Source organism: Lindgomyces ingoldianus, assembly GCF_010093535.1.
Source record: "Lindgomyces ingoldianus strain ATCC 200398 unplaced genomic scaffold BDR25scaffold_7, whole genome shotgun sequence".
Classification (NCBI taxonomy): Eukaryota; Fungi; Ascomycota; class Dothideomycetes; order Pleosporales; family Lindgomycetaceae; genus Lindgomyces; species Lindgomyces ingoldianus.
Genome location: NW_022985168.1, coordinates 756,673 through 780,891, shown reverse-complemented (window position 1 = coordinate 780,891; position 24,219 = coordinate 756,673). Strand labels below are relative to the sequence as shown.

Below are 24,219 nucleotides of genomic sequence, written 5' to 3'. Positions count from 1 at the left end.
TGTACCATTACGGAGTAGTGGACTTCTCCATTTTTAAATACGTGCAGCTCATCATCAGCCTGCTCCAGCTGCCTCCTGAGTATCGGGTCGCAGCGAACGTCTTTCCCCCTTCTGTCGAGAGCTCCTTGGGCGCAAGATGGCGAAGGACCGACTGGAAGGTTGACGATCTTCAGTGGCAACGGGACCAAAGTTTGGGCAGCTGATGCGAGGCTGAAGTGGCACCCGACCACACTCATCTCGTTAGAATCTGGGCTTACGACGAATGTTGGCAGCTCTAGAGCCCTCCTCGCAGCCCCGCGCCCCGAGCTAGCAGAATAGGCAAAATATGTCGTGGAAAGGAGCTCACGAGAGGCGAAGAGTTGCAAGCAAAAAGCAAAAAAGAGATATGAAAGGAGAGGGGCTATAATTGGTGTTGTTTGAGTTGGGGGAGCGAGCTACAGCTTCTCTAGTACAAGAGCGGCGCGGCCCGCCCAATCCAGAAGCATACCCTGGCTGGGGGTGAATGGATGGCGCATGGCCTCAGAGGTGCGGCTCAAGAGTCAAGGACATGTGGGTTATCGCACGTCTTAAAGCCTCACATATTTCGTCGCCGGACAGATATTATAGCGACGAGGTTACGGCTTGTTCGCAGCGTTTGATACAGTGCGGGATAAATCATATAAAACGCGTGTACCAAGGTACTTCGACTTGCACGGGCAGCGAAGGAGGCTTTTATTGATTAGGGGCAACAGAACAGAGTCGCAGAGCACGACAGCCAATGAGCCCCTCGGCGGCCTTCACACGCAGTGCATCGTCCCCGGCGGAAGAATGAAACCTTCTGCGTGAGTCAGCCTGCCGTCGCTGCCGCTGACACCTGTCGCCTGTGTCTATGTCTTGGATCTAGGTGCTAGAGCATTGATGCGCGGCGGTGATGTTCTCTCGCACCCTTCACGCCGTCATCCCCGCTAGCTAGACCCAAGCACCCAGCAACGCTCCAGGGCTCGCCTCTTATTGAATTTTCCACCGCCAACACAGGCACGCCCACCACCACTCTTTCAACCTCCACGTCTCTGCGCCCGCCGACGCGTGCGGGAGATCTCTGCTGCGAATTTGACGCCTGCATCGTCCGTCGCCGCGCGCCCCACCCAGCTGCAGCTCATCTCATTACCCTCGACGACGGGGTCAAAAGGAGAAAGGAGCTGGTCGCCCGCCAACCCTGTCCTTAGCCAAATCACCTCCCGCTAACCTCGACACCGCACATTTCGTCCCTGGCTGCTGTAGTTTGACCGTCCCTTTTTGCTTTGCACTCGCGCAGCCGTCTATTGTCTGCGGTGTTCTAAGGTTGCCTCAACTCGCTCTCAGCCACTGAGCTGCTCCTTCCTTCGCCCGGCCTGAGACTTGGCAGCAAATGCTATAACCACCTGCTACCTTTACGGCCTTCCCTGAACAACATCATCAGCTGTCCACGTCGCAGCTCGCACCCTCCTTCATCATGTACTCGGCATACGACCCTCCCTCGTCGCGGTCGCCCGGTTCTCATCGCCATCAGCCACAGACGCTGCACCGCCAGCCGTCCCGACAGTTCGACGCCTACGGACAGCTCCCCACCGGTGGCCTGTACACCGCAGAAGACCATGCCCGTGGCTATGAGCAGCCGCGCAACTACGACCGCCTCAATGCCACTATTCACGGTGGATATGGATACGACATGGGAACGCCCGCATGGAATGCGACTTCATTCGCCCAAAACACCGTCCTGTCCTCCTTGGGTGGCGCCGGCCGGATTAAGCAGTCAGGGCGTGGAAGGAGTGCACTCCCATCGGTAGGCCGCACCCGAATTCAACAGCATGGTACCGTGACTGACACATCTTGACTTTTAGGGATGGCTAGATCAGCCTCAGGGCCTGCCCAGTTTCGCCCTCCCTGGGTTGGGCTCTGGACACCCCAGCTCGATGCTCAGCCATGGATCTCTACGACAGGACAATTTTGCGCAAGACGTTGATGAGGAGCTAATCCCTACGGCTATCGTGATCAAGAACATCCCATTTGCCGTAAAAAAGGAACAGCTCGTCCAATTGATGACTGATCTCCGGCTGCCTCTACCCTATGCATTCAACTATCATTTTGATAATGGCGTTTTCAGAGGGCTGGCTTTCGCAAACTTCACCACAGCCGAGGAAACAGCCCAGGTAATTGATACAATGAATCATTTCGAGTTGCACGGCCGGAAGCTCCGGGTTGAGTACAAGAAGATGCTACCGCTCGCTGAACGGGAACGCATTGAGAGAGAGAAGCGGGAGCGCCGAGGCCAGCTGGAGGAGCAGCACAGGCCATTGGGAGGGAATCTTCAGACGCAGGCGTCATTTGCCTCACTTGCATCTCACATACCTGCATCTTCACCATCTCCTGTAAACGGCCGACCGTCAAAGCTCGGTGTGTATTCCAATGCCCTAGTTCTCATCTACGTGCTGACGAGAATTTTCAGACGTCGACCTCAATGACCCACAAGTCTTGCAGTTCTACTCGCAACTCCTACTTTTCAAGGAGACTGCCGAGCGTGAGAGCATGACCTTCCCTCCTACCTTGGCACCAAGCCAACGGCGGATCGTCCACACTCTCTCGCATCAAATGGGCCTAGCTCACGTTTCCAAAGGCTCGGGTGAGCAAAGAGCTGTCCACATTTTCAAAGTCCACGACGGTGCAAACGTGAGCCCGCCTATGCCGCAAATGCCTACGAGTCATGCGACTGAGCAACCACGCCGCGGACTCAACCGTGCCGCAACCACGGACTTCAGCGATGTTCGTGCATCCGATGGATTTTACAACACTTTTGGCAGACACACCGGACTTCTCGGATTCCCTGATTCTCCGGGCGGATTAAGCGCTGCGCCGAACCTACGTGCCGCAAAATCCTATGCTGATCTGCGTTCCTACACGCCGTCTCCGGTACCCTCGACCGCTAGCTATCCTATTGGCCGTCCTGGAGGACCGAATATGAATGATCTTGCATTTGGGAGCACTTCAACGTCGACAAATCCGAATAGCACACCTACTGCAGCTTCGATGGCTCAGCGCGATGACAGTTTGCTGGAGAACGCGTTAGGACGGATGCAAATCGGTTCCACATACGGGCAAGGAGGCAGTCCCCGTGCCTTGCGCAATATGACCTCCTGGGAGAATCCAGGTCCTATTGGAGGTCACCGAACTTTCAGCACAAACTATGATGATCAATCCCGCGACAGAGGTCAAGGTATGCCATCCAGGCAGCCTCGAGGTCCAATTCCAGAGCGCTCTGGTTTCGGCTCCTCCCGTCCCAGACAGAATGGTCATCATGGGCGAGGCAGCGATGAATTACCAAACAGCGTCGAAATTGTGGTTGAGCACTGAGGGTATTAGAGGATGATAGACCCTAGCGAGAAGGAGTTGTGATCACCAAATAACATGTGATGGAAGGAAGATTTTGATGACTGGTGATGAACTTTACGGCCGAGGTGATGGGATGGCCTCGAAATCGACCACTTCTCACGACGCATACGACGAATGACGCTACGACGGTAGAGATTACACATCAAGGGGTTCGCACTCCTGCACTCGCATCTTTGACTTGGGTACCGAAAAAGCATTTGTTGAATATATTGGATTTCTGCGCTGTTTCTAAGTCTGGATGGGGAATTGTATTAGTTCTCGTCGCGTCTTCTCCTTGGGATTTGCTTGCACAGGGGAGGCATTATTTTTCTTGTTCACTTTCTTTTTCATCTTCACTTTTAGTTATTCTCTTCATATTTCAAGCTGCTCTACTGAGCTCCCTTCAACGACGACGATGACGACGACGACGACGCCACTGCATACGATCCACGACCCGGCACGAAGAGATACTTCTATCAGCGCGCATATGTACCAGTGACAGTGCCGTTCGAGGCAAGCATCGCCACCCATATGGACGTCATGACTCTCTCACATACAAAGTGCTCCGAAAGAAAATGCGCGTGAGAGTGGGCGACCACACAACGATAACGATACGAACCAATCCCCCGTCACGACTTGCTAGCATTGTCTATATCAACACTCCAACCGTACAACATGCATAGTCTCGTCCTTCTTTCTCATTTTTGGCTGTTTCGTCGTGCGCTTCTCAAGACCACCGCACGGCGTTGTCACTTCTTTCCCATTTCCATTTCGAGCATGAGGCAGCTGGTCTGGAGTTCAGGATTGAGATGTCTTGTTTGGATGTTCTACACTTTTTCAGATACGAGCAGCCGTTCTCAGCACTGGTACTTGACGGTTCGGCAACTTTAATGGCAGAAATCGAACCGGGTGATTGGGGATTTCCTGGGTTATTGTTTTAGTTATATTTTCCGTCCTCTTCAATACTTCTGCCTGCAGTCACATTCGCTATGTATTGTAATAAGCCTTAATATATTGAGGTACCGGTAGGTACTTTGCTTGCCAAAAATGCCATTGGCCGCCGATGTGTCTTTCTGAACGCTGTGACGTGTTGTGCAACCTCCCACGAGAGCTCAGGCCCGTCCTGTTCCAACTTCTTTGTGGAGATATGAGCTATCCTTATCGGAAGGTCGAGTTTTTGTTACCTTTGCAAGGTTCCCCTGTGTGATTCACGTGATTCGGATTACATAACCGCGCACCAAGCCGGGTCTATCTCGGAAAAGCTAAAATGGAACAAAAATTCCAATTTCATTTCTGCTCCAAGGACCTAGCTATACACAGCCAATTGCTACTGCAAGAGTCGCCCATCATGGCTCTCGCACCTTCGAGCGACGCCGACAAGTACATCATTAAGCCTCAGGCCTCCGCTCCGGCTATCGACACCAGCACCTGGCCGTTGCTACTGAAGAACTACAACGACTGTACGTAGCTATCCGCACAGCTCTGTGCAACACCTTTCCTAACATGCAAATAGTGCTTGTCAAAACTGCTCATTTCACGCCTATTCCACATGGTAGTGCGCCTCTCGAACGCGACCTCAAGTCGTACATTAGCTCTGGAGTGATTAATCTCGACAAACCTTCAAATCCGTCTAGCCACGAGGTCGTAGCTTGGATAAAGCGGATCCTAAGGTGATAATTTTTCTCTGACAGTAACTTAAAACCGTACTAACGTGACCTCAGAGTTGACAAAACTGGCCACAGCGGAACTTTGGACCCGAAAGTCACCGGATGCCTCATCGTCTGTATCGACCGTGCCACTCGTCTCGTCAAGTCACAGCAGGGTGCCGGAAAGGAATATGTGTGTGTCATTCGCCTTCATGATAAGCTGCCAGGAGGAGAAGCACAATTTGCGCGTGCCCTCGAGACTCTGACTGGCGCGCTGTTCCAGCGACCTCCACTCATCTCGGCCGTGAAGCGACAACTTCGTGTTCGAACGATCCACGAGAGCAAGGTCTACGAATTTGACAACGAAAGAAACTTAGGTGTTTTCTGGGTGAGCTGCGAGGCCGGAACGTACATCCGAACCCTGTGCGTTCACCTTGGACTTTTGCTCGGCGTTGGTGCCCACATGCAAGAGCTTCGAAGAGTGCGGAGCGGAGCCATGGATGAAGAGAAGGGCATGGTCACGTTGCACGATGTTTTGGATGCTCAGTGGGTACAAGACAACAACCGTGACGAAAGCTATCTACGCCGGGTCATCTCACCTCTAGAGAGCCTTCTCACGACATACAAACGCATGGTGGTCAAGGATAGCGCTGTCAGCGCCGTCTGCTATGGCGCAAAGCTCATGCTTCCAGGTCTATTGCGTTTTGGTACGTCCAGCGATGCTGCCTGATAGGGTTAGGCTAACACATTCGGCAGACAAGGATATCCAAATCCATGAGGAGATTGTGCTCATGACTACCAAAGGGGAGGCAATCGCACTCGGCTATGCCCTGATGGCAGCCGTTGAAATGTTATCATGCGATCATGGCACTGTTGCTCGAGTAAAGCGATGTATTATGGATAGAGACCTTTATCCAAGGCGATGGGGCATGGGTCCGGTTGCCTCGGAGAAGAAGAAAATGAAAGCATCTGGTCAGCTTGATGTAAGTACTGTCTCTCTTGTTTGAGGATTCTGCTGAACGTAAGCAAGAAATTCGGACGCCCGAATGATAAGACTCCGGCGAAGTGGACCACCGAGTACAAGGACTTCAGTGCGCCTAACGGACAGGCTGATGTCACAATGGCCGAGACAACGGCATCCGCCGAGGTGCTTGCTGCTCCTGCACTCCCACTCACAGGAGCGGACGCAGAGGAGGAAGCTGTTGCGAAACCCAAGAAACGCAAGCACCGTGACGAAGAGACCACGCCGGAAGATGAGGCGGAGCGGAAGCGAAAGAAGAAAGAGAAGAAAGAAAAGAAGAAGGCCGAGAAGGCAGACAAGGGCGAAAAAAAGTCAAAGAAGCGTAAGACTGAAGACAGCGACACCGAATCTTAAGAACACGAGCACGACTACCTAGTTGTTTGTATGGCATGTGACACTAGCCGATGGCTGTTGTTTGCGATCACAGGCCATGTTGTGCACCGCAATCGGATATGCAAGCTTTAGTTAGCGGGTTTCCCCCTGGATATTGGTCTGTATTTTAGCATGCGGCAAACAGCGCCTTGAAAGCTGGCGTTATGGCAAGGCATGGTGGAGTTGGGCGTCTCCAAAATTTATTGAGTCGAGAAGGTTGAAAAGGTTATGGAAGCGGTGTGCAGCGTCGACTACTCGAATCCTTTCCAAATTCTAGATATGGAGCTGTAGCTATTGGGGGCGAAGAGGTCAAATACATCCAGAAGCCTTAATAACTTTGTCTTGTGCGACAATGGGCTCGGACGTAGAAGCTTCGCGAAGCTTCGATGTTGGTCGGCGGTCGGGTGTGACGTCTTGCGGAGGCGGTCAGGATTGGCTCGAGCGCCCAAACGTGGGGAGACTCTTTCACCTCAACCATTAAAGACCTCACTCCCACTTGCACCACTCTGCTTCTTCCTTCTAGACCCTAAATACGAGACACAAACGCCGTCCACATAACTATCCTTTCTGATTGACCATGGTCAAGGAGACCAAGCTCTACGATCAATTAGGTGGGTTTTGTCCCCCCATGCTGGCGCTTTGCGGGGCAGCCTCACACGCCTTACCCACCCAGCATCTCTCGCAACATCACCATGCTCACATCAACGGTGACTAACGTAGTGACTAGGCGTCTCCTCATCCGCCACGCAAGATGAAATTAAGAAGGCCTATCGCAAGGCGGCGTTGAAATGGCATCCGGATAAGAACAAAGACAATCCGTCTGCTTCCGAAAAATTCAAGGGTAAGTACAAACAAGAAAGGCCCTTTCCCTCCAGGCTGGATACTGACTCGTGGTTGTATTGTAGAGGTCTCACAGGCGTACGAAATCCTCTCCGACCCCGAGAAACGCAAGACATATGATCAATTTGGCCTCGAGTTCCTGCTGCGCGGCGGCGCTCCTCCCCCAGAGGGCGGGGGTGGGCCCGGCGCAAACCCCTTCGAAGCAGGCGGCGGTGGCTTCCCATTTGCGAGCTCGGGCGGTATGCCCGGAGGCACAAGAACGTTTCATTTCTCGACGGGTAGTGGAGGAGGTGGATTCCATTTCTCGAACCCGGAGAGCATATTCTCGGAATTCCTGCGCGGTGGAGGCGCGAGTTTCGCCGACGATGACGACCTTGGAGGCTTTGGAATGGGTGGTATGCCCGGTGGTATGCCTGGCGGTATGCCTGGCATGGGCGCGTCTGGGCGCTCGAAACGGGGACCCGGCGGAAGTCGATTTGATGGCGGACGTCGGGCGCCGACACCTGAGGTTACAGTTGTTGAGAAGGACCTCCCGGTTAGCCTGGAAGAGCTTTTTAACGGCACGACGAAGAAGATGAAAATTAAGCGGAAGACGTATGATCAGGCAACTGGGAAACAGAGTACGCAAGATCGGATTCTGGAGGTGCCGATCAAGAAGGGGCTGAAGGCGGGCAGTAAGATCAAGTTCTCGGACGTGGGGGATCAGGTCGAAGGTGGAACGCAGGATCTGCATTTCATTGTCAAAGAGGTAAGTACACCTACAATACCCCCATCTAGCTCTGTTAGTATATTAACATGTCATCTTATTAGAAACCTCACCCCCTCTTCAAACGTGAAGGCGACGACATTTTGCACACCATCGACATCGACCTGAAAGAAGCTTTGACCGGCTGGCGCCGAACAGTCCAAACGATTGACGGCAAACAACTCCAAGTCAGTAACGGCGGTCCAACAGGCCCCACCTTTGAAGAACGGTACCCGAGTCTCGGCATGCCGAAAAGCAAGAAGCCGGCGGAACGGGGCGATTTCGTGGTCGGTGTCAGAATTAAGTTTCCTACGACGTTGACGCAGACTCAGAAGGATGTGTTGAGAGATGTTTTGTAAACGATGTGGATTCGGACGACCGCCTTCGATTAAGCAGACACTCATAGCGACAGCGACAAGGAAATTCGTCCGGTGAGATGGATTTAAACGGCCGCCTACACACCTGACAAAGTACCTTTCTATACGTGTCTTTATTCTTTATCTTTTGGTATTTTGGTGGATGGGTCGGGCAACACGGCGCTCATAGCGCTCGGCGTTAGGTGGGGATCCTCTCTGCATACGACATATGACATACGATTACACTTCTTGGTACCGAGATGGAGGCTATTTTATTGTTTTTATTATTTCTTAGGGGAAATAAGGGTGGACGACGACATGTGTGATGGTTAACGGTTGAATGGCTTCGAGATGAGGGACGGCGGAGCGTGGATGAATGATAGTATTGCACGATTGGGATGATGGAATGATGGGCGTGAGTCAGGCATGCTAGCTCAACATAGAAACGTCTGATGAGTACTAAATAGAGGAGTGGAAAAGATTGGTAGTATTTGTCGTGTGAAATGTGTTTATGAAGACGTTTTCTTGGACAGTGCCGGCGTCTTCGCGCATCCTGTCCAAGAGCAAGAGTAACGCGGAGGAAGGCAGAGACAGACTTCTGTTATATGTCACTGTATCCACTTTTTAGCTACCAAGTAAAAACCATATCACCTTCCAAGGTTCTTCCCTACATAAAAATTCGAAGGGGTGATATGACAGCGCGCTACACCTTACCCCGAGGTTAGGTCCTGCAACAACGCCCGAGATCTAAAACCTATGATGCCTCAGGGCCCTCGGCGAAATTCCCGAATGCAATCGAAACGCCAAACACCCGTTCAATGAAAATCTGCTCCCCCGCCCTTTTGTAGTTGAAGGATCGGAGAGAGATGGTTATGCGTTTGATTTTCACGGCACCATGTTACTATTGCTGGACCTCGCCTCACCTCAGCCTAGTACATAGGGAGCGCGATCTTCCCAGTTCTCACAGCGCCCTTGTCCGTTCTTCTACGTTCTTTCATTCCCTCAGTTTACATTTCGTCTTTCGTTGATCGAATCATTATTTCTTGCAATTCAATACTGTCGTATTTACTCCTGTATATAAGCACTTTCCCCTGCCTAGTTTACATATTCTCCGAGGAATATTCTAGTATCTTCGACGACGCAAAAACTTCGATCATGCATTTCTCCGCCTTCGTCTCCACGTACGTAGTGCTAGCCGCCTCCAGCGTTGTACTAGCAGCGCCAGCAAACCAGCAAGTCTCAGGCGCAGAAGTCACGGGAACTACTTGTCTGGATGCAAGCGTGTATGTCCCTATTCCCTTTTCTCCAGTTTTCCCTAAACGATCAATTCATTTCTACCATCTTCTTCTTTCTCTCTCCAATCCGCCACTAGGAACGAGTGTGGGCATTAAACACACTAACAGCCCCTAAGCCAACTGGACACCCATTCCACGAACGTCGCCATCCTATCCATCTGCGGTGGCATCGCGGGAACTATCCAGAAATGTGGCGGCTCCCCTGCCTCCACCGTTGGCCAATCTGGGACCTCGAAGTTCACACTGAACGCCGTGGATGCGGGCGCGACTATTAATATTAGTAAGGGGCGTTGGGAACGGTGCGTTAAGGCTGCGCAGCTGACCTGTCCGTCGGGGACGTTTCAGAGTACATGTATAGGGGGTGCGACGGTGGGGGACGTGGCGTTTAGTCTAACGGAGGCTTAAAGGAAGGACGGTGTGGAAGAGAGGGAGCTGGAGTGGCTGAAATGAAATGCCTAACTGGCCACGGAACTCGTGGGCTTTGAGTATCACATCAATCATATCAATACCCCCTCTCAAATTCCCTTCCACATGATACACTTATCATTCCTCCCTCCTCCTCTTCCCTCTTATATTCTCATCCCTTCCGCAATTTCCTTATACGCTTTCCTCTTCTTCTTCCACTTCGGATTCACCCTAATCTTGATCCACCCCACCCACATCGCCATCCTCGGTAACAGAAATCTCTCGCTTAAGAATGCAAGCACAAAGTTTCCGATTCCGAGGGCTAGGATGAAGACTTTGAAGACCGGGGAGAGATATGTGAGTTCCATGAGCTTGAAGAGCCAGTGTGCGGGGTCGAAGAGGAGGTAAAAGGTTATGGCGAGGGTGAGGAGCATTGTGATTACGAAGGGTACTGGAATGTATTAGCCTCACCCTCACAAATATGAATTGGCTAGGGTGATTTGACAGGAAGGCGGGGAGGACCTACGATTCTGACTCATAGGCTGCCGAAACGGCTTCCCTACACTCAACACCACAGCGCTGAGGATGTACTGGAAACAACTGACTAGGAACAATGTTGTGTTCTGGCTGTTCAGACTGTTTGAGTGGTCTTTATCGACGATTGGAGGTTGATACCATGGCTGCTTCTGCACGTATTCAAACCCAACCGCTTGGATAACCACACAGATAAATATCTGTCCCAACAGAGGTGTAAGCACCTTCCTCGACACCAAAGAGGCTGTAGGTCGCTTGCGGGATAGCTGAGGATACGCGCCGCTCCATCCCATGAAAATAGCAATAGGAAGAATAAGCAGTAGATCAATAAACAGGAACTGGAAATCTCCAAGATTAGACGCCGAAGCATAGAGAAAGCTAACAGACGTGAACTGTATAGCAGAATACAAACTCATATACTTGAAGCAGCTGAAACTCGTAACGAGTGCCGCACGCCCTTCCTTAATGACCTGCGGGACGCACGAGATGTCGAAGACCCGGCTGGTAAACGGCGCTGCGACAGATGCCTCAGCTTCGGAGAGCGAGATGCCCACGTCCGCAGCTTTCAGGGCTCCGCAGTCGTTTGCACCGTCACCGCAGAAACCGCAGCAGTAGTCGATGGATTGGAGTTTTTCGACCAGTTCGTGCTTTTCATCCGGAGACATGCGTGCGAATACTTGGCCTCTGACGAGCATTTCGCGGAGCACTTTTTCTGAGGCGAAGTCAATGATCCAGCGGAATACATCTCCGCTTACGGCGATGGAGTAGTTTCGAAGGTTCGATATGTCGTATGGAAGGGAGGCATCTGATTCAGGTGGCGGAGGCAATGGCTTGAGTGTGTTCTCGTCGAGTTTGAAAACGTGGTCGTCCACGCTCTCCCAGCTGAGTTTAGCAAGGGCTGTTCGTGAATCACCTTCCACGAAGTGTGGTACGAAGCAGTGGGCGGTCTTGTTGATCAAGCCGCATTCCCTTGCCACGCTAATTGCGGTCAGAATGTTGTCTCCTGTGCACATGACTTTGCGGATATTCGCCCTCTCAAGCTCTTCAATAACGGGTGTTGTACTGGCCTTGAGCTTGTTCTCGAAGATGATAAAGCCCATGAAATCGAGATTACTCTCTGCTTCTTCTCGCTTCATCTTTTGGACCTTGACCCAGCTCTTCTCAGAAGTCTTCGCGGCACACGCGATAACACGGAAACCCTTCTGGGTGTAATAGGCCAGTAGGTCCTCATAGTCTGTTGGGAAACTTTCTGGTCGACAAATGCCTTTCATGCATTCGGGTGCTCCTTTGACATACACTTGGACATTGCGTGAACCGAATTGTCGTACAATGACACTGGCCCTTCGAAGTTGAGAGACAAACTCGAAGGTCTTAATCACACCAAGCTCGACTGGTTTTCTATTCGCATTGTCCGCGCGGTGATCAATGTCGTATTCCCTTCCTGGTGGAGGTCTAGCAACTGAAGGCGATAGATTGTGATCTTGGTCTTCATCTCCAGTCCCAGATTTGTGTTCTCCTTCCTCAAAGCTCCAGCCTGTGAAGTTGAACATCTTAACATCCAGTGGATCGCCCAAGAGTTCGTCGTCGATTACACGGAGGGAATGGCATGTGGCCATGGTGTAGAGAATTGCCTTATGAACGGAGTAGTTGACGGTAGGATCTCGCTCGTATGAGGCTCCGGGCAGGACTTCTATAGCATCTGTGAGAATATCGCTGAATCCATTGGTGGGCCGTTGCACAACTCGAACGCCTAGAACGTCCAGACCCTCTTCCGTCAGAGTGCCGGTTTTATCAAAACAGATCACGTCGAGCTTCCCTCCAACATTCACTCGTTGTGGACTGATGCAGAAGATTTGTTTCTGCTTCAGACGGGACAATGCGAAGTTCGTTCCAATCGTAAGCGTAGCCGGAAGCGCAGGTGGAACGACAATTGTGATTAAGTCGAGGGCGCGGACAACGATCAAGTGCCAGGCAAGGCCAAAGTGGATGAAGTTGATAAAAGAAGCGACGAATCCAACCATGGCAATCCCTCCCATGACTGAAATATACCTAAAAGAATCTCGGTAGAACTTAAAGCCGGATGGCTTAGGGAAGAGCATCGACCGTACCAAGGCGCCCTTTGTAGTGTTGAAGCCAGTCCGGACAGCCATTGCCAATGCAGCTGCCTCGTCATCACCGTCGTCGTGCGGTCTTCGAGCGCGTATTATCTTCGTTCCGCAGAATAGTAAGTGCCTTGCAACTTCGGGAAGCATTGATGAAGCGCTCAGATTGAGCATCTCCAGTGATTCGTTCGTGACAGGAATCTTCGATACAGGTACTGACTCGCCCGTCAGCATGCTCTCGTTGACAATGCAGTCCCCGGACAATAACAGGCTGTCGCAGGGTATCTGAGACAACGAAGGGTCCGTAACTTCGTAAACATCTCCTGGAACCAGTTCTCCAGATTCGACATGCCTCCAGAAACCATTCCGCAATACTCGTACATCGCATTCAAACCGTGACACTTCTCGTAGACGCTTCATAGTGGCCTTGGTCTCGACCAGGGTGGTGGTGATACTGACAATCGAAATTACAAATATACAAGCAGCGTAGTAGTAGTACTCATCCAATGACCAAAGGATCAGGCTGGCAATTTGGAAGACGTAGAATGGGTGGAAAGCTTCGTCTACTAGAAGCTGACCGACCGACTTCTCTTCGATGTCGATCATGTTCCTACCGAAAACAAGTTCTCGGTAATCTCGCTCTTCACTGTCGAGCCCTTCTCGAAGCGCTGATACATCGGTCCAAGCAGGGTCCTTCCAGGTGTTCGTGAGAATAAACTTGTCTTTCAGGGGATGGTAGCAGAATCGGATGTAGCGATAGTCTAGAGAGTGTAGCTGGCTAATGACGGGATCCGAGTCTTCATCGTAGTCTCCATAGGGTACCTTTTCAAGGTCGCCAAAGACAGTGGATATAGAACGACCATATGTCCGCTGGTTTACATACTGCACAGCAAACTCTCCCCATTGGTTCTCTATTACGACCCAGTCGCAATCTCTCAGTGGTACAGGCCGTCCCGTCATGGCTACTCTCCATCGTGGTAGCCATCGAAAGAGGAGCCAAGCAAGGCCGACAGTGATGGTACAGAGGACCATGTATATAGCAAAGCCTATGGTCGACGTTTTGAAGCCGGCAACCACAATGGTTAAATCTTCGGTCAAGATGTAAACTTTCTGGCTGATACGACCTCCTCTCCACCTTTCGGCGGAGTCTGCGCTTGAAGCCGAGTGTCTCCTCAATAGAGGCGCTTCAATAGATCTCCTCGAGTATCCCGAAGATTTCCGCCGAAGCAAGGATGGGGCTCTGCCCGCCTCAAGATCATCCAATTCCTCCGCATACTGATCGTAATCAGCAATGTCACCATATTCTTCTGCAATAGCCTCCTCTTCCACACCCTCCTCCGAGTCTCTATCGTCATCGTAGTATGTGAAGCTAGTGGTAGAGTCTGCGCGCGGTCGACGGTGGGCGAAGGAGGAGATGCTCGTGGGGACGCTCTCGGACATGGGACCCGCGAAGACCTTGGTTTTTGTCATTAGTTGTTGTCTAGGTATTGCGGTATGCGTTGGATGCATTGGAGCGAGTTCGATGCCCACCTCGTCTTGCGCCATCTCAACGTCCGTTATGAAGCTCAAGCTGGAAGTTGTTAGACTCATCTACTTGTTCATAGAGAATCCAGAGCTCACTCGCTCATGTTGGACCCCCGCCGATACATCCCACTCGAGCGACGTCTTTGGGGGCTGCCATTCCCAATGTACACGCCGCGATGGGCCTCGCCATTCACAGAGGGGGTATCCTCGTCCATGCTTCTTAGTGGTGGGGAGAGAATTGAGTTCGTCAAGACATGTTTTCGAAATCAAGGTATTGATAGCGAGCTAGCTCTGCATTTGGGCGCGAGGAATCCAAGGGGTTTAATCACTAGCAGTAGGGGTGGGCTCGTCTAAGGGAAAATAAAGAGTTGTTCGGGATGACGACGGTTGCTCAATTAGAGTTATCGAAGAAGAGCTATCGCGCTAGTCTACTTTAGGAAAGCACACCCATGCTCCTTTTCGCCTCTCGATTCATGTGCGCTTTCGGTGAATTCCCACGTGAAGTAGGATAACGACGTATTTACACACTATTCCTAAGCTGTTGTCCCCCCCAAAATATTCTTGTTTTTTCGCAAAAAAAAAAAAAATTTTTTCGCATACCTCCTACATGGGACATTTCTTCTTATACAAGATCATTCATTTTGAGAACGCTGTGGGAGAAGACAAAGACTACCCTACAAGTATTTCCTCTTTGGGAAAGTAAGAAAACGTGCTTTACCTCTATGCTTTGTGGAACCCTACTTAAAATTTTAACGGGATTTCCGGCCCTTCTTAATGCACAAGCCTAAGAGCATGCCAAGTGAAAACAAAGTGTGAATGAGGGCAATTTCCATATAATTCGAAGCTAGTTCATCGAACATTCTATGCCACTGGCCTAGCGTTGTCCTGCCAAGCTCGCACGTTGCAGTGCCTACTATGCTAAGCCTAGGTCGATTAGGTGTTGTCGGAGAAGCTTAGACATGTCCAGGTCTGGTATGCCTCCCTCTTGTGAGATCTGTCGCAATAGATCACATGGTCTCTGATCTCTGTAGCCAGCCCAGCCTGCTGTTCTTGGAAACGCTATCTGAATGCCGACATGGTCTAGAGAGCATCTCGGTCTGAACATAAAGTTGGAGTATCACCACATACCACTACCACGACATTCAATGTATTTGGGCGATATGTGTTCGTGTGGTCAGAGAAACCTCAGCACCACTACTATTAGACACTCAACGAGACGAATATCTCTGCTGCACGCCGGCTCTTAACAACGTAAACAGCAGCTACAGAGTATGTTAGTACTGAACTAGGGTAGAAGATTGTGCCACTCACTTCTCTGCACGTAGCCTACGGATTGGACACAATCAGATGTGCTTTCCATACCCATAGAGTTTGTTGCACGTGGCAAAAGGTCAACCTTCTACCTAGCACAGTAGAAGAATATATATAGGCGGATAAAATGCACGCGCGACAGAGTTGTTCATTATATAGAATATGTAGATCTGCGGAAACCCTGGCTATGGTCTCTGCCTTCAGTGTGTGATAGTGGCATATAGAAGAGTTCCTTATTAACGGTGATTGAAGTTATACTCTTCCTACGACTGAAGCTCGAATAATTAAATAAGACGTGTATCATTCGAGGCCTGGAAATCTACAACCTTTATGCACCCAACTTCGTTACGGTTACCCTGGGTAAAGATTCCAGGAGGTATCTAAAGCGGTTAGCACAGAAATCCTAACTCGATTCCTCACATAATCTAACAAGCCTTCTCTTAAGCTGAACTAATCCAGCTGCCCCATTATTCTCACTTAGAAACTCCTCCATCCCCTCTGCCAAATCCTCTACACCACTCCCCTCAAACGCCGTCAACGCAGCATCAACCCTCTCCTTCACCTCCACCCCAATAGTCGCTCGAATAGGTTGATACGCCGGATTCATCGATGTTTCTAGCGCCCTCAAGAACATATTCTGCGCCGCCGGAACCGCACAGCTTTTACTATCTCGCGCTGCTGTACTCTGTGCTTCCATCCAATGACTCTGCGTATCCAGATTTTATCTTGGGGAGAATAAGGAGAACTTGCGTGCGCGTGGTGAGGTATGTTGTGTCCCACGAATGCAGATGGTCCATACTGTAGTGCCAGATGGCTCGGGCTTGGGAGTCGAGGAGGTAGTATTAGATGGCGAGTGAGTTGGTGCGGTGGCGGACGGTTTCGCGCTTTTGGAGTAGATACAATAGGCTGATGTCAGAGGGGGTGCTGAGTTGAGGGGTGGTTAGTGAGTTGGGAGTGATAGGGGTAGAGGATGGGGTTTTCTTTGTGAGATAGTAGGCGAGTGTCGTATAGAGAACACTGGACCAAGTTAGAAATGCGCAGGTAGATTTGCGCATTCTAGATTCAAGTACTCGTCTAAGTTTAAAGAACTAGGTAAGATGGTACTCGGGATGCCAGTGAGCTTGCCCTTCAAGAGCCTCTCGAGAAGGTGGCGATCAGCTTCAGAAAGAGCCATGGTTTCAAGATATATTGTTCGAGGGAATGGTCTGTAGGTAGTAGGACGAATACTGCTTTATATAGACACCTTGACTGAAGATGGCTCCTTCGACATCAAACGTGGCGATACGGAAAGGAAGTCAAATTGAGGCAGGCAGCAATTGTCTCTGCTACAATACGCATTGTAATGCTTCACAATCGAAAGCGTCAAAAACCTTAGCTATTAGCTCATCACTTCATTCAAAGACGTATTAACGCCAAATCGAGAGGCAATAAATGGTGATTTAGAGGAGTGACACCAGAACGATACAGGAAGTTAGCGAACCTCGAAATATTCAATGAAGATCACTCACATAAGACAACCAACCAACAATTTCGCCCCTACAACTTACTCCTCTTCCCAAAGCCTTCCTCGCTATCCGCAAAAGTTGGCGGACTCCACTCCACATCCCTTCCCGCCCAGTCCATCAACCTTAACACCCCTCTCCTTGACTCATCCCATCCACATACCCGATAAATGGTCTTTGAACCTCGTAACCCATCATCCGAACAATCCTCTCCGGAATCGCATCCAACTTCCTCGGATCTACCGCCAAGATCAGATTCTCAATTGGCCGGATATACGGCTAACAATAATGGACTGTCAAACTCTGTCTCGGAGTAGAAGTCGTATTGGGGCTGCCACTATGCCAGGTCGTGCCGAGGAAGTAGATAGCGGAACCGGCTGGACAGGCTATTGAGATAGTTGAAGGGTGGGGGTGAGTGGGAACATCGCCCGAGGGCCAGAGGTGCGAGCCTGGGATGATGTTTGTAGCGCCGTTAGTAAGAGTGAAGGGGTCTAGAACGACAATTATAACAGTGCCGAGAGGAGGACGCGGACGTGGGATGTAGCAGTAGGCGTCGTCGTGGTGGAGTTCTTGCGGAGATTCGCCCAGGTTGATTTGAATTGTGCAGAAAGCGCTGATGTTGAATCCCTGGTGTTCATGTTTCATTAGTGAACTGGCTGATCTAATAGACGCTGGCTATGAATGAAGAGGAGGCTTGACGGACCGGGTCTAGGAACCAATCATTGAGAGACACAACTCGATCTAGTAAAGCAAATTTATCGAAAATCCGTGACCTAGGCTTCAAATAAGCTACGCTAATAACATCTCAAACGTGCCAAAAAGTAGAAGAAGAACCCATACTTATCCAAAAGCCCATATATCCTCTCAGTATTCAACTCATTCCTCCCGGTCCTCTTCCCGCCTCTATCTTTTGTTCTTAGCCTCTCAATCTGGCGCTGGATGAATTGATATGGTTTATAGGAGGCTTCCATGGCGCATGTCTGCGTATTGGGTTTTCTTAAGAGCTTGAGGTGGTTATTCGGAAGCGACACATGCTTTGACTTTGGTGGACGTTGATGACTAGACCTTCCTTGTGTTTATTTTATAGGGTCCACAGATTAGTTAGGCAAATTCGAATATGACGAAGCGTGAAGTTCAAAGGGCATAATTCAACGCTGCAAGTCAATATACCCCAGCTAGAGTACGAAAGGCCGGTCTTGAGGTATACTAAAATCTATTTGGAGGAATGACATCTACAAAAAAATACATCTGGTGGAATGCTAAGTGCGGCGCAAGATCCCATTTACGTCCCAATCTTCTGCTTCACAAACTCCTCAGTGGCATCCAGACCCTCCTGCACTGCATCACATGTCCCGGGTGGAAACATAATAAACCCGTGGGGTGCACCATTGTAAATTCTAACCACGGCCTCATTCCCCCAAGCCTGCCACTTCGCACCCATGAACAGCGTATCATCTAACAACGGGTCCTCACTTCCACAAGTAAACAATGCTGGTGGTAGCTTTTTCCCCCGGATGTCTGCAAAGAAGGGGGAGATAGAAGCATGCCGGCGTTCCATAGGAGTGGTATTCGGGAGCAAGGCGTCGATGTATTTCTGCATCACATCGAGGTCGATGACGAGCTCCAACTCGTGGTGGTCGACCATGGGTAGGAAGCCGGAGAGATCGTAGCAGCCGAAGTGAAGGAGAAGCCCTCTGAATGCGAAGCTGGGGGCTTTTTCGAGGAGATAGAGAGCAACTAGGGCGGCGAGGTGACCCCCGGCGGACTGAGAGTGTTATTTAAATAATGCTTGCAGAGATGTACAGATCAGACATACCTCTCCTCCAGTAAACATAAGCTCGCCCCCGAACTTCTCCTCGCCGTTCTTGATGAGCCACTCTGCAGCATCATAGCAATCATTTGCTCCAGCCGGAAATGGGTCTTCGGGAGCAAGTCTGTATCCCACCGAAAACACTGTCAAGTCGAAATGATCAGCCATGTATTTCAGATACGGATCTTGGCTATTCAAGTCAGCATTAGACCAATCCGTCTGTATTCATGCGACGTACTAAGCTTCGGATTGTAGAACCCAACCGCCACCATGGATATGTAAATGAATGCCCTTGGATACTCCATTTGCAGGCTTGAAGTACCTGCAAGGAATCTCTCGTCCCGGGTCTCTTGAAGGAATCGTCATATTCACGCCTCCAGGAAGAATCACTGGTTTTGGTAATGGGGTCTTCCCCTCCCATCTGAGCTTTCGATATTCTGCTGCCCCTACCTAGACACGGGGTTAAGAAAACAATGTAGGCGAGTGGGAAGGGTTTGAGCGTTGGAGTACCTCATACCATCGGGGTCCATCTTTCCAGGTTTTGATCAAGCTTTCATTGAACTTTTTGGTCTTCTCCGAGACCGTCGAGCGATCGAACTTGGATGCATCAACGAAAATATCTGATTTCATTGGCATTATGAATATGAATAGGGAGTTCTTGAGACTGTTAGAATTTCAAAAATTAGAAGTATGAAATTGAAACTTTGAAATGCAGGGACGGAAGTATAATAGGAGTGGAATTTGGGTTGGAAGGGTATTTGCAGGGGTGGGGTAGCGGGGTAGCAACTGACTCTGCCCGAGGGAACGTCACCTGGGCAGCTATCAGAAACGGGGTAAGTAATCCCGGTTTGCCTAAAACGTAACAACCGAATGGAATTGAACATGGGGTATCTAAGCGTTGCAACTCTATCAGATCTCGAAGAGTTGAACTTTGAAGAAGATGGATGGGCGATGCAACGCCGGAAACACCAGCGCCGACATCGGAGAACATAGAGACCTCACGAAGATGGTGGAATAAGACATGGTTGTAGTCAGATAGGAATAGAAATAGTCATTTTCCACTTCTCGACTGCATCCGAGGTGTCGGCATTGAAGAATGGCCATTGTTTGGAGCTTTGACTCGCTTTCTGGGCTGACGCCCGGCCCTGAAGAATCGAGACTTAATCTCAAGGGCGACGGCCGCCACAACTTTGAAAGGATATGTCAAAACGGCCCAGGTCGTTTGAATCCAGTACATCACCAGGCTGGTGATCCAGGTCAGGACCATAGAAACCACGCCAGGCTTTTGTCCTGTTCTCGCAGCCGCTGCAGCTAGGGAAAGGGCATCCTTCAGGCGTATCTCCAGGTCAGCAAAGCGGGCCTCGATTTGAATAGACTGAGCCGCTTGGCGTTTCTCATATCGTCGGACAGCGCGATTGAGGGCATCTAGCTGCGGCTGCAAACCTTGCCGCACAGTGGCACTGATCTTTGTTATCTGCGTGTCGCTGTTATTAATCGGCTCTGTTAACTGTGCCTCAACATCTGCTAGACGTTTTGATATCTCCTGAGCATCGCCCACGGTCAGTCTGTCCTTGGGGTCAACATCTGGCCTGGCTATGCGCTGTAGATGGACCATCCGTGCTTGTTTGAGCTTGATTATATGTGAGACAGGACGGAGCTCTGCTGCCATAACGAAGATGGTAAGATTATAGTTGGACACCAACCCTTCGGAAGGTCGCGTGAGCTGCGACCGTATTGTGTGGAGAAGGTACGCTCCCAAAATCGGGCCTATGAAGCATGCGATCAACGCCATGATTTCTTCTCTTCCTAGCTCACGCTGAGCCGCGCTCTGTTCTGTCATCGTGGGTTGTGCACTGCACTGTTCCGGTTTCGTGGCCCCTTCGGATGGTGGGGGTTCTGGTGGTGTTCGATCATCATCAACTTGGGTTTCCTCGCCGTCTTCATCTTCCTCGAATATCGTGTCGTTGGATTGTGACGACTCAGTCTCGGCATACTGGACTTGTTGGGCAGCGTGGTACCAATCCCTGCGTACCGTTGAGCGGGGGAAGGAAATTACAGTATCAACATCTAGACATACCAAGGCGCTCTCACACACCAATTAAGGAACATGGACCCAAAGGCTAGCAGCAGAATATCCGTCACAACCGAGCTTCCGTTTTGAAAGAGCAAGCCACCAACGGCGGGAAGAATCGCGAAAGCGAGCGGAACTGAATGCCAGACCGAGGGCTCATCCGAAGAAGTCAATGTATCCATATTGTGTCCTCCAGGTCGAAGAAGATTGTCAGTAGAAGAGCGAAAGGAGTGTCGCGTGTCCGAGTATTCAGAGAGCACTGAGCTGCGCCGGCGAAGGGGTGGAATAGAATGTGCGCCTTCTGAGAATGTAGGGGCGCGATTCAACATCCTCTGGCGAAGAAGGGGATGTATCTGCGAGCTTGTCGCAAGGCCTTCGGGAGGCGCGCCGTCCGCCATGGTGGTAATAGGAAGTAACGGAACAAATGCCGAGGGTCGCGGATGCTCGAGTGCGTTGCAGCCTGAGGCCTACAATGTCAGGGCGGAAGATGTCACAAGTGAAGCCAATCCACGCTTCGTGAGAAGGCGGCGGGTTTGAAGGCGCATATTGGACTCGTGGCGAGACTCTCACATGTCGAGCCTTGTAACTTCAAGGTTGCGACGGAATGCCGAGAGGTGAATGGCTCAGCCCTACATCACACGCTATTCCTATTTCGGTTAATTATATGGAACCACTTCTTCCTTCTATGATCTGCATTAATCACTGTACATCATGCAACAATCTTTATCCTTTACAACCTCGGCCTCTCAACCTTAGTTAAAGGAATCAAATAAATATCATACTTTAAACCTTCAGAACTTCTTTTAGTCCTACCTGTAAGCGAGATATCGAGGTAACGCTCACGATATTGTAGAATCCGTCTATCTTCAATATGCGTAACATTTTAGGTCACAATCGTCTTCTCGAGCCATTGCATAAATTCTGTCTCTCTTGCCAACTGTCTCAGGTATTGTACTTGTACCGGGCGTTGGGCGTCCCTCTCAGCTGCGGCTCGACTCTCTAAGAAAAGCCAATATCGTGCGCGCATTTTGGGGCTAAGCCACAGAACTTTCCTTCCAAGGCGAAAAAGGCGATTAAAATAATTTGAGCTGAATGTCTCTTTATTAAATGAGTGTCTGACGTCCCCTGAGCGCGTTTTCTATTGAGAAGTTACTAGCCGGTTGTAGTTTTTATTCAGAACCAAATGCGGCAAGTCATGAGGTTTCAGAGGCACCATGACCACCTTGGACACGGCCGGCCCAAGGGACATTTTAATTCATCTCTATTGAGTGAAGCGCTCAATGGCTTCGTTTCTTGATGCAACTAATGAGCCCGGGGACGAGGAATGTCCCAGTGTCACTGAGGATTTTCGTCATCAAGTGGAACATGGTCTCTTATAGAGTCTTATTGAGTCGAAAAAGTCCTGTTCAGTGTCGCAGAATAGATAACGAGCAGGTGTAAGCTCACCACCTTTTCTCTCTACACGTCTCTTCATATTTTACTCCTTCAACCCATTCCTTTGGTCTTTTCCTTCATATCCTCAGCCTGACGAACTCTACCGCCTAGGAGGTCCTCCCTTCTCTACGCCCGACCTAACAAAAACGCTACCGCTGCAACCAGACTGACACTTGCCCACTTAAGATAGTTTTGAATGATCTAGCTCTTCTCCCTGAGCGTAAAGGAAACTCAAACTTTGCCAACCCTTTGGCCTGCACCTTCCAAATCCACACCGGAGCTCCTCATTTCCTACCAACTGCACAATGTTGACGTTTGGAAACTACCTCTACCCTAACGCTGTCATTCTCCCAGTCCTAGCTCTGCTTGCTGTACTCTTGGACATCCCACCATTGGTATGGCACATGTCCCAGCACAATATAGCAGCTTGGTCTCTCATTCTCTGGATCATTCTCGCCAACTTCTTTAACTTCACCAATCCTCTCATATGGCCAACGGACGATATTGATCACTGGTGGGATGGCAACGGCCTCTGCGATGTCGAAGTACGAGTCTTTCTAAGCTTCGGTATTGGTCTCCCAGCAGCCGTGATGATGGTCATGAGGAAGCTCGCCAAGGTCATGGATACTCGAAACATTACAGTGGCTCCGACTCAAAGCCAGAGAGTAAGGGAAAAGGCCTTGGATGGCTTGTGGTGCTGGGGCTACCCGCTGCTGATGGCCCTCATATACTACATCGTCCAACCGATTCGATACTGGATTTTCGGTATTTCCGGCTGCGTCGTTGCCTTGGATGAGAGTTGGCTAAGTATTGTGTTAATCCACATGTGGACCCCTATCACAGTGCTCATCGGTTCGTATTATGCAGGTAAGTCTCACACCTTTCTGCTTCACATCCACCAACCCGAAATCTCACTCTGTGCTCAGGCATTCTGGTATGGCGGCTCTACCGATACCGCAAAGACTTCCACCGCCTAATCGCCGCTCGAAATACTACTAAGTCACGCTTCATGCGCCTCTTCGTCATGTCCATGATAATCATCGTCATCTTCCTCCCCTATTCAATCTGGATCTTCTACCTCAACGCTTCACAAACCCAAGGGCCTTTTGTCTGGAGCAGAGTTCATGGACCAGATTGGAACAGCATTATAAAAGCCCCCGTGGCAGGCCAAATCCGAGTAGACAAATGGGGTCAGATCGCTGGCGGCTACCTCACTTTCTTCGTCTTTGGTACCGGAACGGATGCAAATAACACATACAAGAGGATGCTGTGTGCCATGGGCTTGGGCAAGATCTTCCCCAGCCTACACAAGGAGTCTGTGAGTGGGGCATCGACTCCAACCAGTTCTTCGTTTGCGAGGAAGTCGTGGTTCTCAATTAGAAGTAAGGCGAAGAGCTTTTCCTCAAAAAACGAATCTGGCATCGAGACGTTATCGTCGAACACTATGAATAGCTCTATATCGGTGTCTTCACCGACCACTCCCCGCTTTCAAAACTTCCACCAAGCTTCGACCGTGAATCCAGCTCTCCCACGTAGTGCATGCATTGCAGCACTAGTGTCACAGAAACCATTATTCTTTCGCCGTCTATTAACGCGCGGCCGTACCGGTAACCTACCAACTGTCCTCCCATCCTCCCACCACAAAACCGCCGACCTGGTGGAGAGCGAGATGATATCTGCTAGCACCAACTTCCCCGGCGTATACACCTATGCCTGGGCCTCCAACAGCCGGCAAGCCTCCAGGTTTCCCGCTAGCAACGGTGTATATGTCATCCGAGAAGTCCGGCAGAACAACGAAGCACACACAAGTCCGAACAAGGAACAGAGTCCAGAGTTCCTAGTATAGTGGCGCGGAACATATGGAATA

General features: G+C 50.4%; 10 protein-coding genes across 10 annotated transcripts; 6 read left to right on the top strand and 4 right to left on the bottom strand.

The window, feature by feature from the left end:
- Nucleotides 1-1,287: 1,287 nt before the first annotated feature.
- On the top strand, nucleotides 1,288-3,505 carry BDR25DRAFT_119995 (uncharacterized protein). Its single transcript, XM_033683687.1, has 3 exons — nucleotides 1,288-1,801; nucleotides 1,860-2,412; nucleotides 2,465-3,505. The coding sequence occupies exons 1-3, from the start codon at nucleotides 1,472-1,474 to the stop codon at nucleotides 3,364-3,366; spliced, it is 1,785 nt and encodes a 594-aa protein (XP_033551048.1). The 5' UTR covers nucleotides 1,288-1,471; the 3' UTR covers nucleotides 3,367-3,505.
- Nucleotides 3,506-3,931: 426 nt separating this feature from the next.
- BDR25DRAFT_120005 (uncharacterized protein) lies at nucleotides 3,932-4,309 on the top strand. The gene has a single exon (XM_033683688.1). It carries the CDS (start codon nucleotides 4,060-4,062, stop codon nucleotides 4,273-4,275), a length of 216 nt encoding a protein of 71 aa, XP_033551047.1. The 5' UTR covers nucleotides 3,932-4,059; the 3' UTR covers nucleotides 4,276-4,309.
- Nucleotides 4,310-4,683: 374 nt separating this feature from the next.
- BDR25DRAFT_332347 (pseudouridylate synthase family protein) lies at nucleotides 4,684-6,756 on the top strand. The gene is made up of 5 exons (XM_033692741.1): nucleotides 4,684-4,844; nucleotides 4,898-5,054; nucleotides 5,106-5,737; nucleotides 5,787-6,013; nucleotides 6,061-6,756. Exons 1-5 carry the CDS (start codon nucleotides 4,733-4,735, stop codon nucleotides 6,403-6,405), a joined length of 1,473 nt encoding a protein of 490 aa, XP_033551046.1. The 5' UTR covers nucleotides 4,684-4,732; the 3' UTR covers nucleotides 6,406-6,756.
- Nucleotides 6,757-7,000: 244 nt separating this feature from the next.
- Nucleotides 7,001-8,367, top strand: BDR25DRAFT_216315 (DnaJ-domain-containing protein; the record flags this gene model as incomplete). Its single annotated transcript, XM_033684870.1, has 4 exons — nucleotides 7,001-7,034; nucleotides 7,151-7,264; nucleotides 7,329-8,011; nucleotides 8,074-8,367. The coding sequence occupies 4 exons, from the start codon at nucleotides 7,001-7,003 to the stop codon at nucleotides 8,365-8,367; spliced, it is 1,125 nt and encodes a 374-aa protein (XP_033551045.1).
- Nucleotides 8,368-9,767: 1,400 nt separating this feature from the next.
- BDR25DRAFT_216063 (uncharacterized protein) lies at nucleotides 9,768-10,064 on the top strand (the record flags this gene model as incomplete). Its single annotated transcript, XM_033684866.1, has 1 exon — nucleotides 9,768-10,064. A coding segment is annotated over one exon (297 nt), but the record flags the coding sequence as incomplete, so codon positions are not given.
- A 164-nt stretch (nucleotides 10,065-10,228) lies between these two features.
- On the bottom strand, nucleotides 10,229-14,349 carry BDR25DRAFT_323219 (uncharacterized protein; the record flags this gene model as incomplete). The annotated part of the gene is made up of 4 exons (XM_033692092.1): nucleotides 10,229-10,515; nucleotides 10,591-13,339; nucleotides 13,376-14,270; nucleotides 14,321-14,349. The coding sequence occupies 4 exons, from the start codon at nucleotides 14,347-14,349 to the stop codon at nucleotides 10,229-10,231; spliced, it is 3,960 nt and encodes a 1,319-aa protein (XP_033551043.1).
- Nucleotides 14,350-17,071: 2,722 nt separating this feature from the next.
- BDR25DRAFT_323218 (uncharacterized protein) lies at nucleotides 17,072-18,008 on the bottom strand (the record flags this gene model as incomplete). Its single annotated transcript, XM_033692091.1, has 6 exons — nucleotides 17,072-17,162; nucleotides 17,201-17,295; nucleotides 17,332-17,528; nucleotides 17,571-17,664; nucleotides 17,741-17,810; nucleotides 17,878-18,008. The coding sequence occupies 6 exons, from the start codon at nucleotides 18,006-18,008 to the stop codon at nucleotides 17,072-17,074; spliced, it is 678 nt and encodes a 225-aa protein (XP_033551042.1).
- A 311-nt stretch (nucleotides 18,009-18,319) lies between these two features.
- On the bottom strand, nucleotides 18,320-19,483 carry BDR25DRAFT_323217 (alpha/beta-hydrolase; the record flags this gene model as incomplete). Its single annotated transcript, XM_033692090.1, has 4 exons — nucleotides 18,320-18,802; nucleotides 18,854-19,037; nucleotides 19,086-19,297; nucleotides 19,358-19,483. The coding sequence occupies 4 exons, from the start codon at nucleotides 19,481-19,483 to the stop codon at nucleotides 18,320-18,322; spliced, it is 1,005 nt and encodes a 334-aa protein (XP_033551041.1).
- Nucleotides 19,484-19,632: 149 nt separating this feature from the next.
- Nucleotides 19,633-21,488, bottom strand: BDR25DRAFT_119942 (uncharacterized protein). Its single transcript, XM_033683686.1, has 2 exons — nucleotides 20,925-21,488; nucleotides 19,633-20,871 (listed from the first exon to the last, which is right to left on the bottom strand). Exons 1-2 carry the CDS (start codon nucleotides 21,314-21,316, stop codon nucleotides 19,899-19,901), a joined length of 1,365 nt encoding a protein of 454 aa, XP_033551040.1. The 5' UTR covers nucleotides 21,317-21,488; the 3' UTR covers nucleotides 19,633-19,898.
- A 1,169-nt stretch (nucleotides 21,489-22,657) lies between these two features.
- On the top strand, nucleotides 22,658-24,198 carry BDR25DRAFT_385655 (STE3-domain-containing protein; the record flags this gene model as incomplete). The annotated part of the gene is made up of 2 exons (XM_033697951.1): nucleotides 22,658-23,219; nucleotides 23,279-24,198. The coding sequence occupies 2 exons, from the start codon at nucleotides 22,658-22,660 to the stop codon at nucleotides 24,196-24,198; spliced, it is 1,482 nt and encodes a 493-aa protein (XP_033551039.1).
- Between the last annotated feature and the right edge of the window lie 21 nt (nucleotides 24,199-24,219).

Bases quoted from the DNA above. Each gene is read 5' to 3' on its own strand.
- BDR25DRAFT_119995 (XM_033683687.1), top strand. From the start codon at position 1,472: ATGTACTCGGCATACGACCCTCCCTCGTCGCGGTCGCCCGGTTCTCAT. The intron at 1,802-1,859 runs GTAGGCCGCACC...CTTGACTTTTAG, and splicing joins GAAGGAGTGCACTCCCATCG to GGATGGCTAGATCAGCCTCA. The intron at 2,413-2,464 runs GTGTGTATTCCA...GAGAATTTTCAG, and splicing joins CGGCCGACCGTCAAAGCTCG to ACGTCGACCTCAATGACCCA.
- BDR25DRAFT_120005 (XM_033683688.1), top strand. From the start codon at position 4,060: ATGCATAGTCTCGTCCTTCTTTCTCATTTTTGGCTGTTTCGTCGTGCG.
- BDR25DRAFT_332347 (XM_033692741.1), top strand. From the start codon at position 4,733: ATGGCTCTCGCACCTTCGAGCGACGCCGACAAGTACATCATTAAGCCT. The intron at 5,055-5,105 runs GTGATAATTTTT...ACGTGACCTCAG, and splicing joins TGGATAAAGCGGATCCTAAG to AGTTGACAAAACTGGCCACA. The intron at 6,014-6,060 runs GTAAGTACTGTC...AACGTAAGCAAG, and splicing joins AAGCATCTGGTCAGCTTGAT to AAATTCGGACGCCCGAATGA.
- BDR25DRAFT_119942 (XM_033683686.1), bottom strand. From the start codon at position 21,316: ATGGCGGACGGCGCGCCTCCCGAAGGCCTTGCGACAAGCTCGCAGATA. The intron at 20,872-20,924 runs GTATGTCTAGAT...AACGGTACGCAG, and splicing joins TGGTGTGTGAGAGCGCCTTG to GGATTGGTACCACGCTGCCC.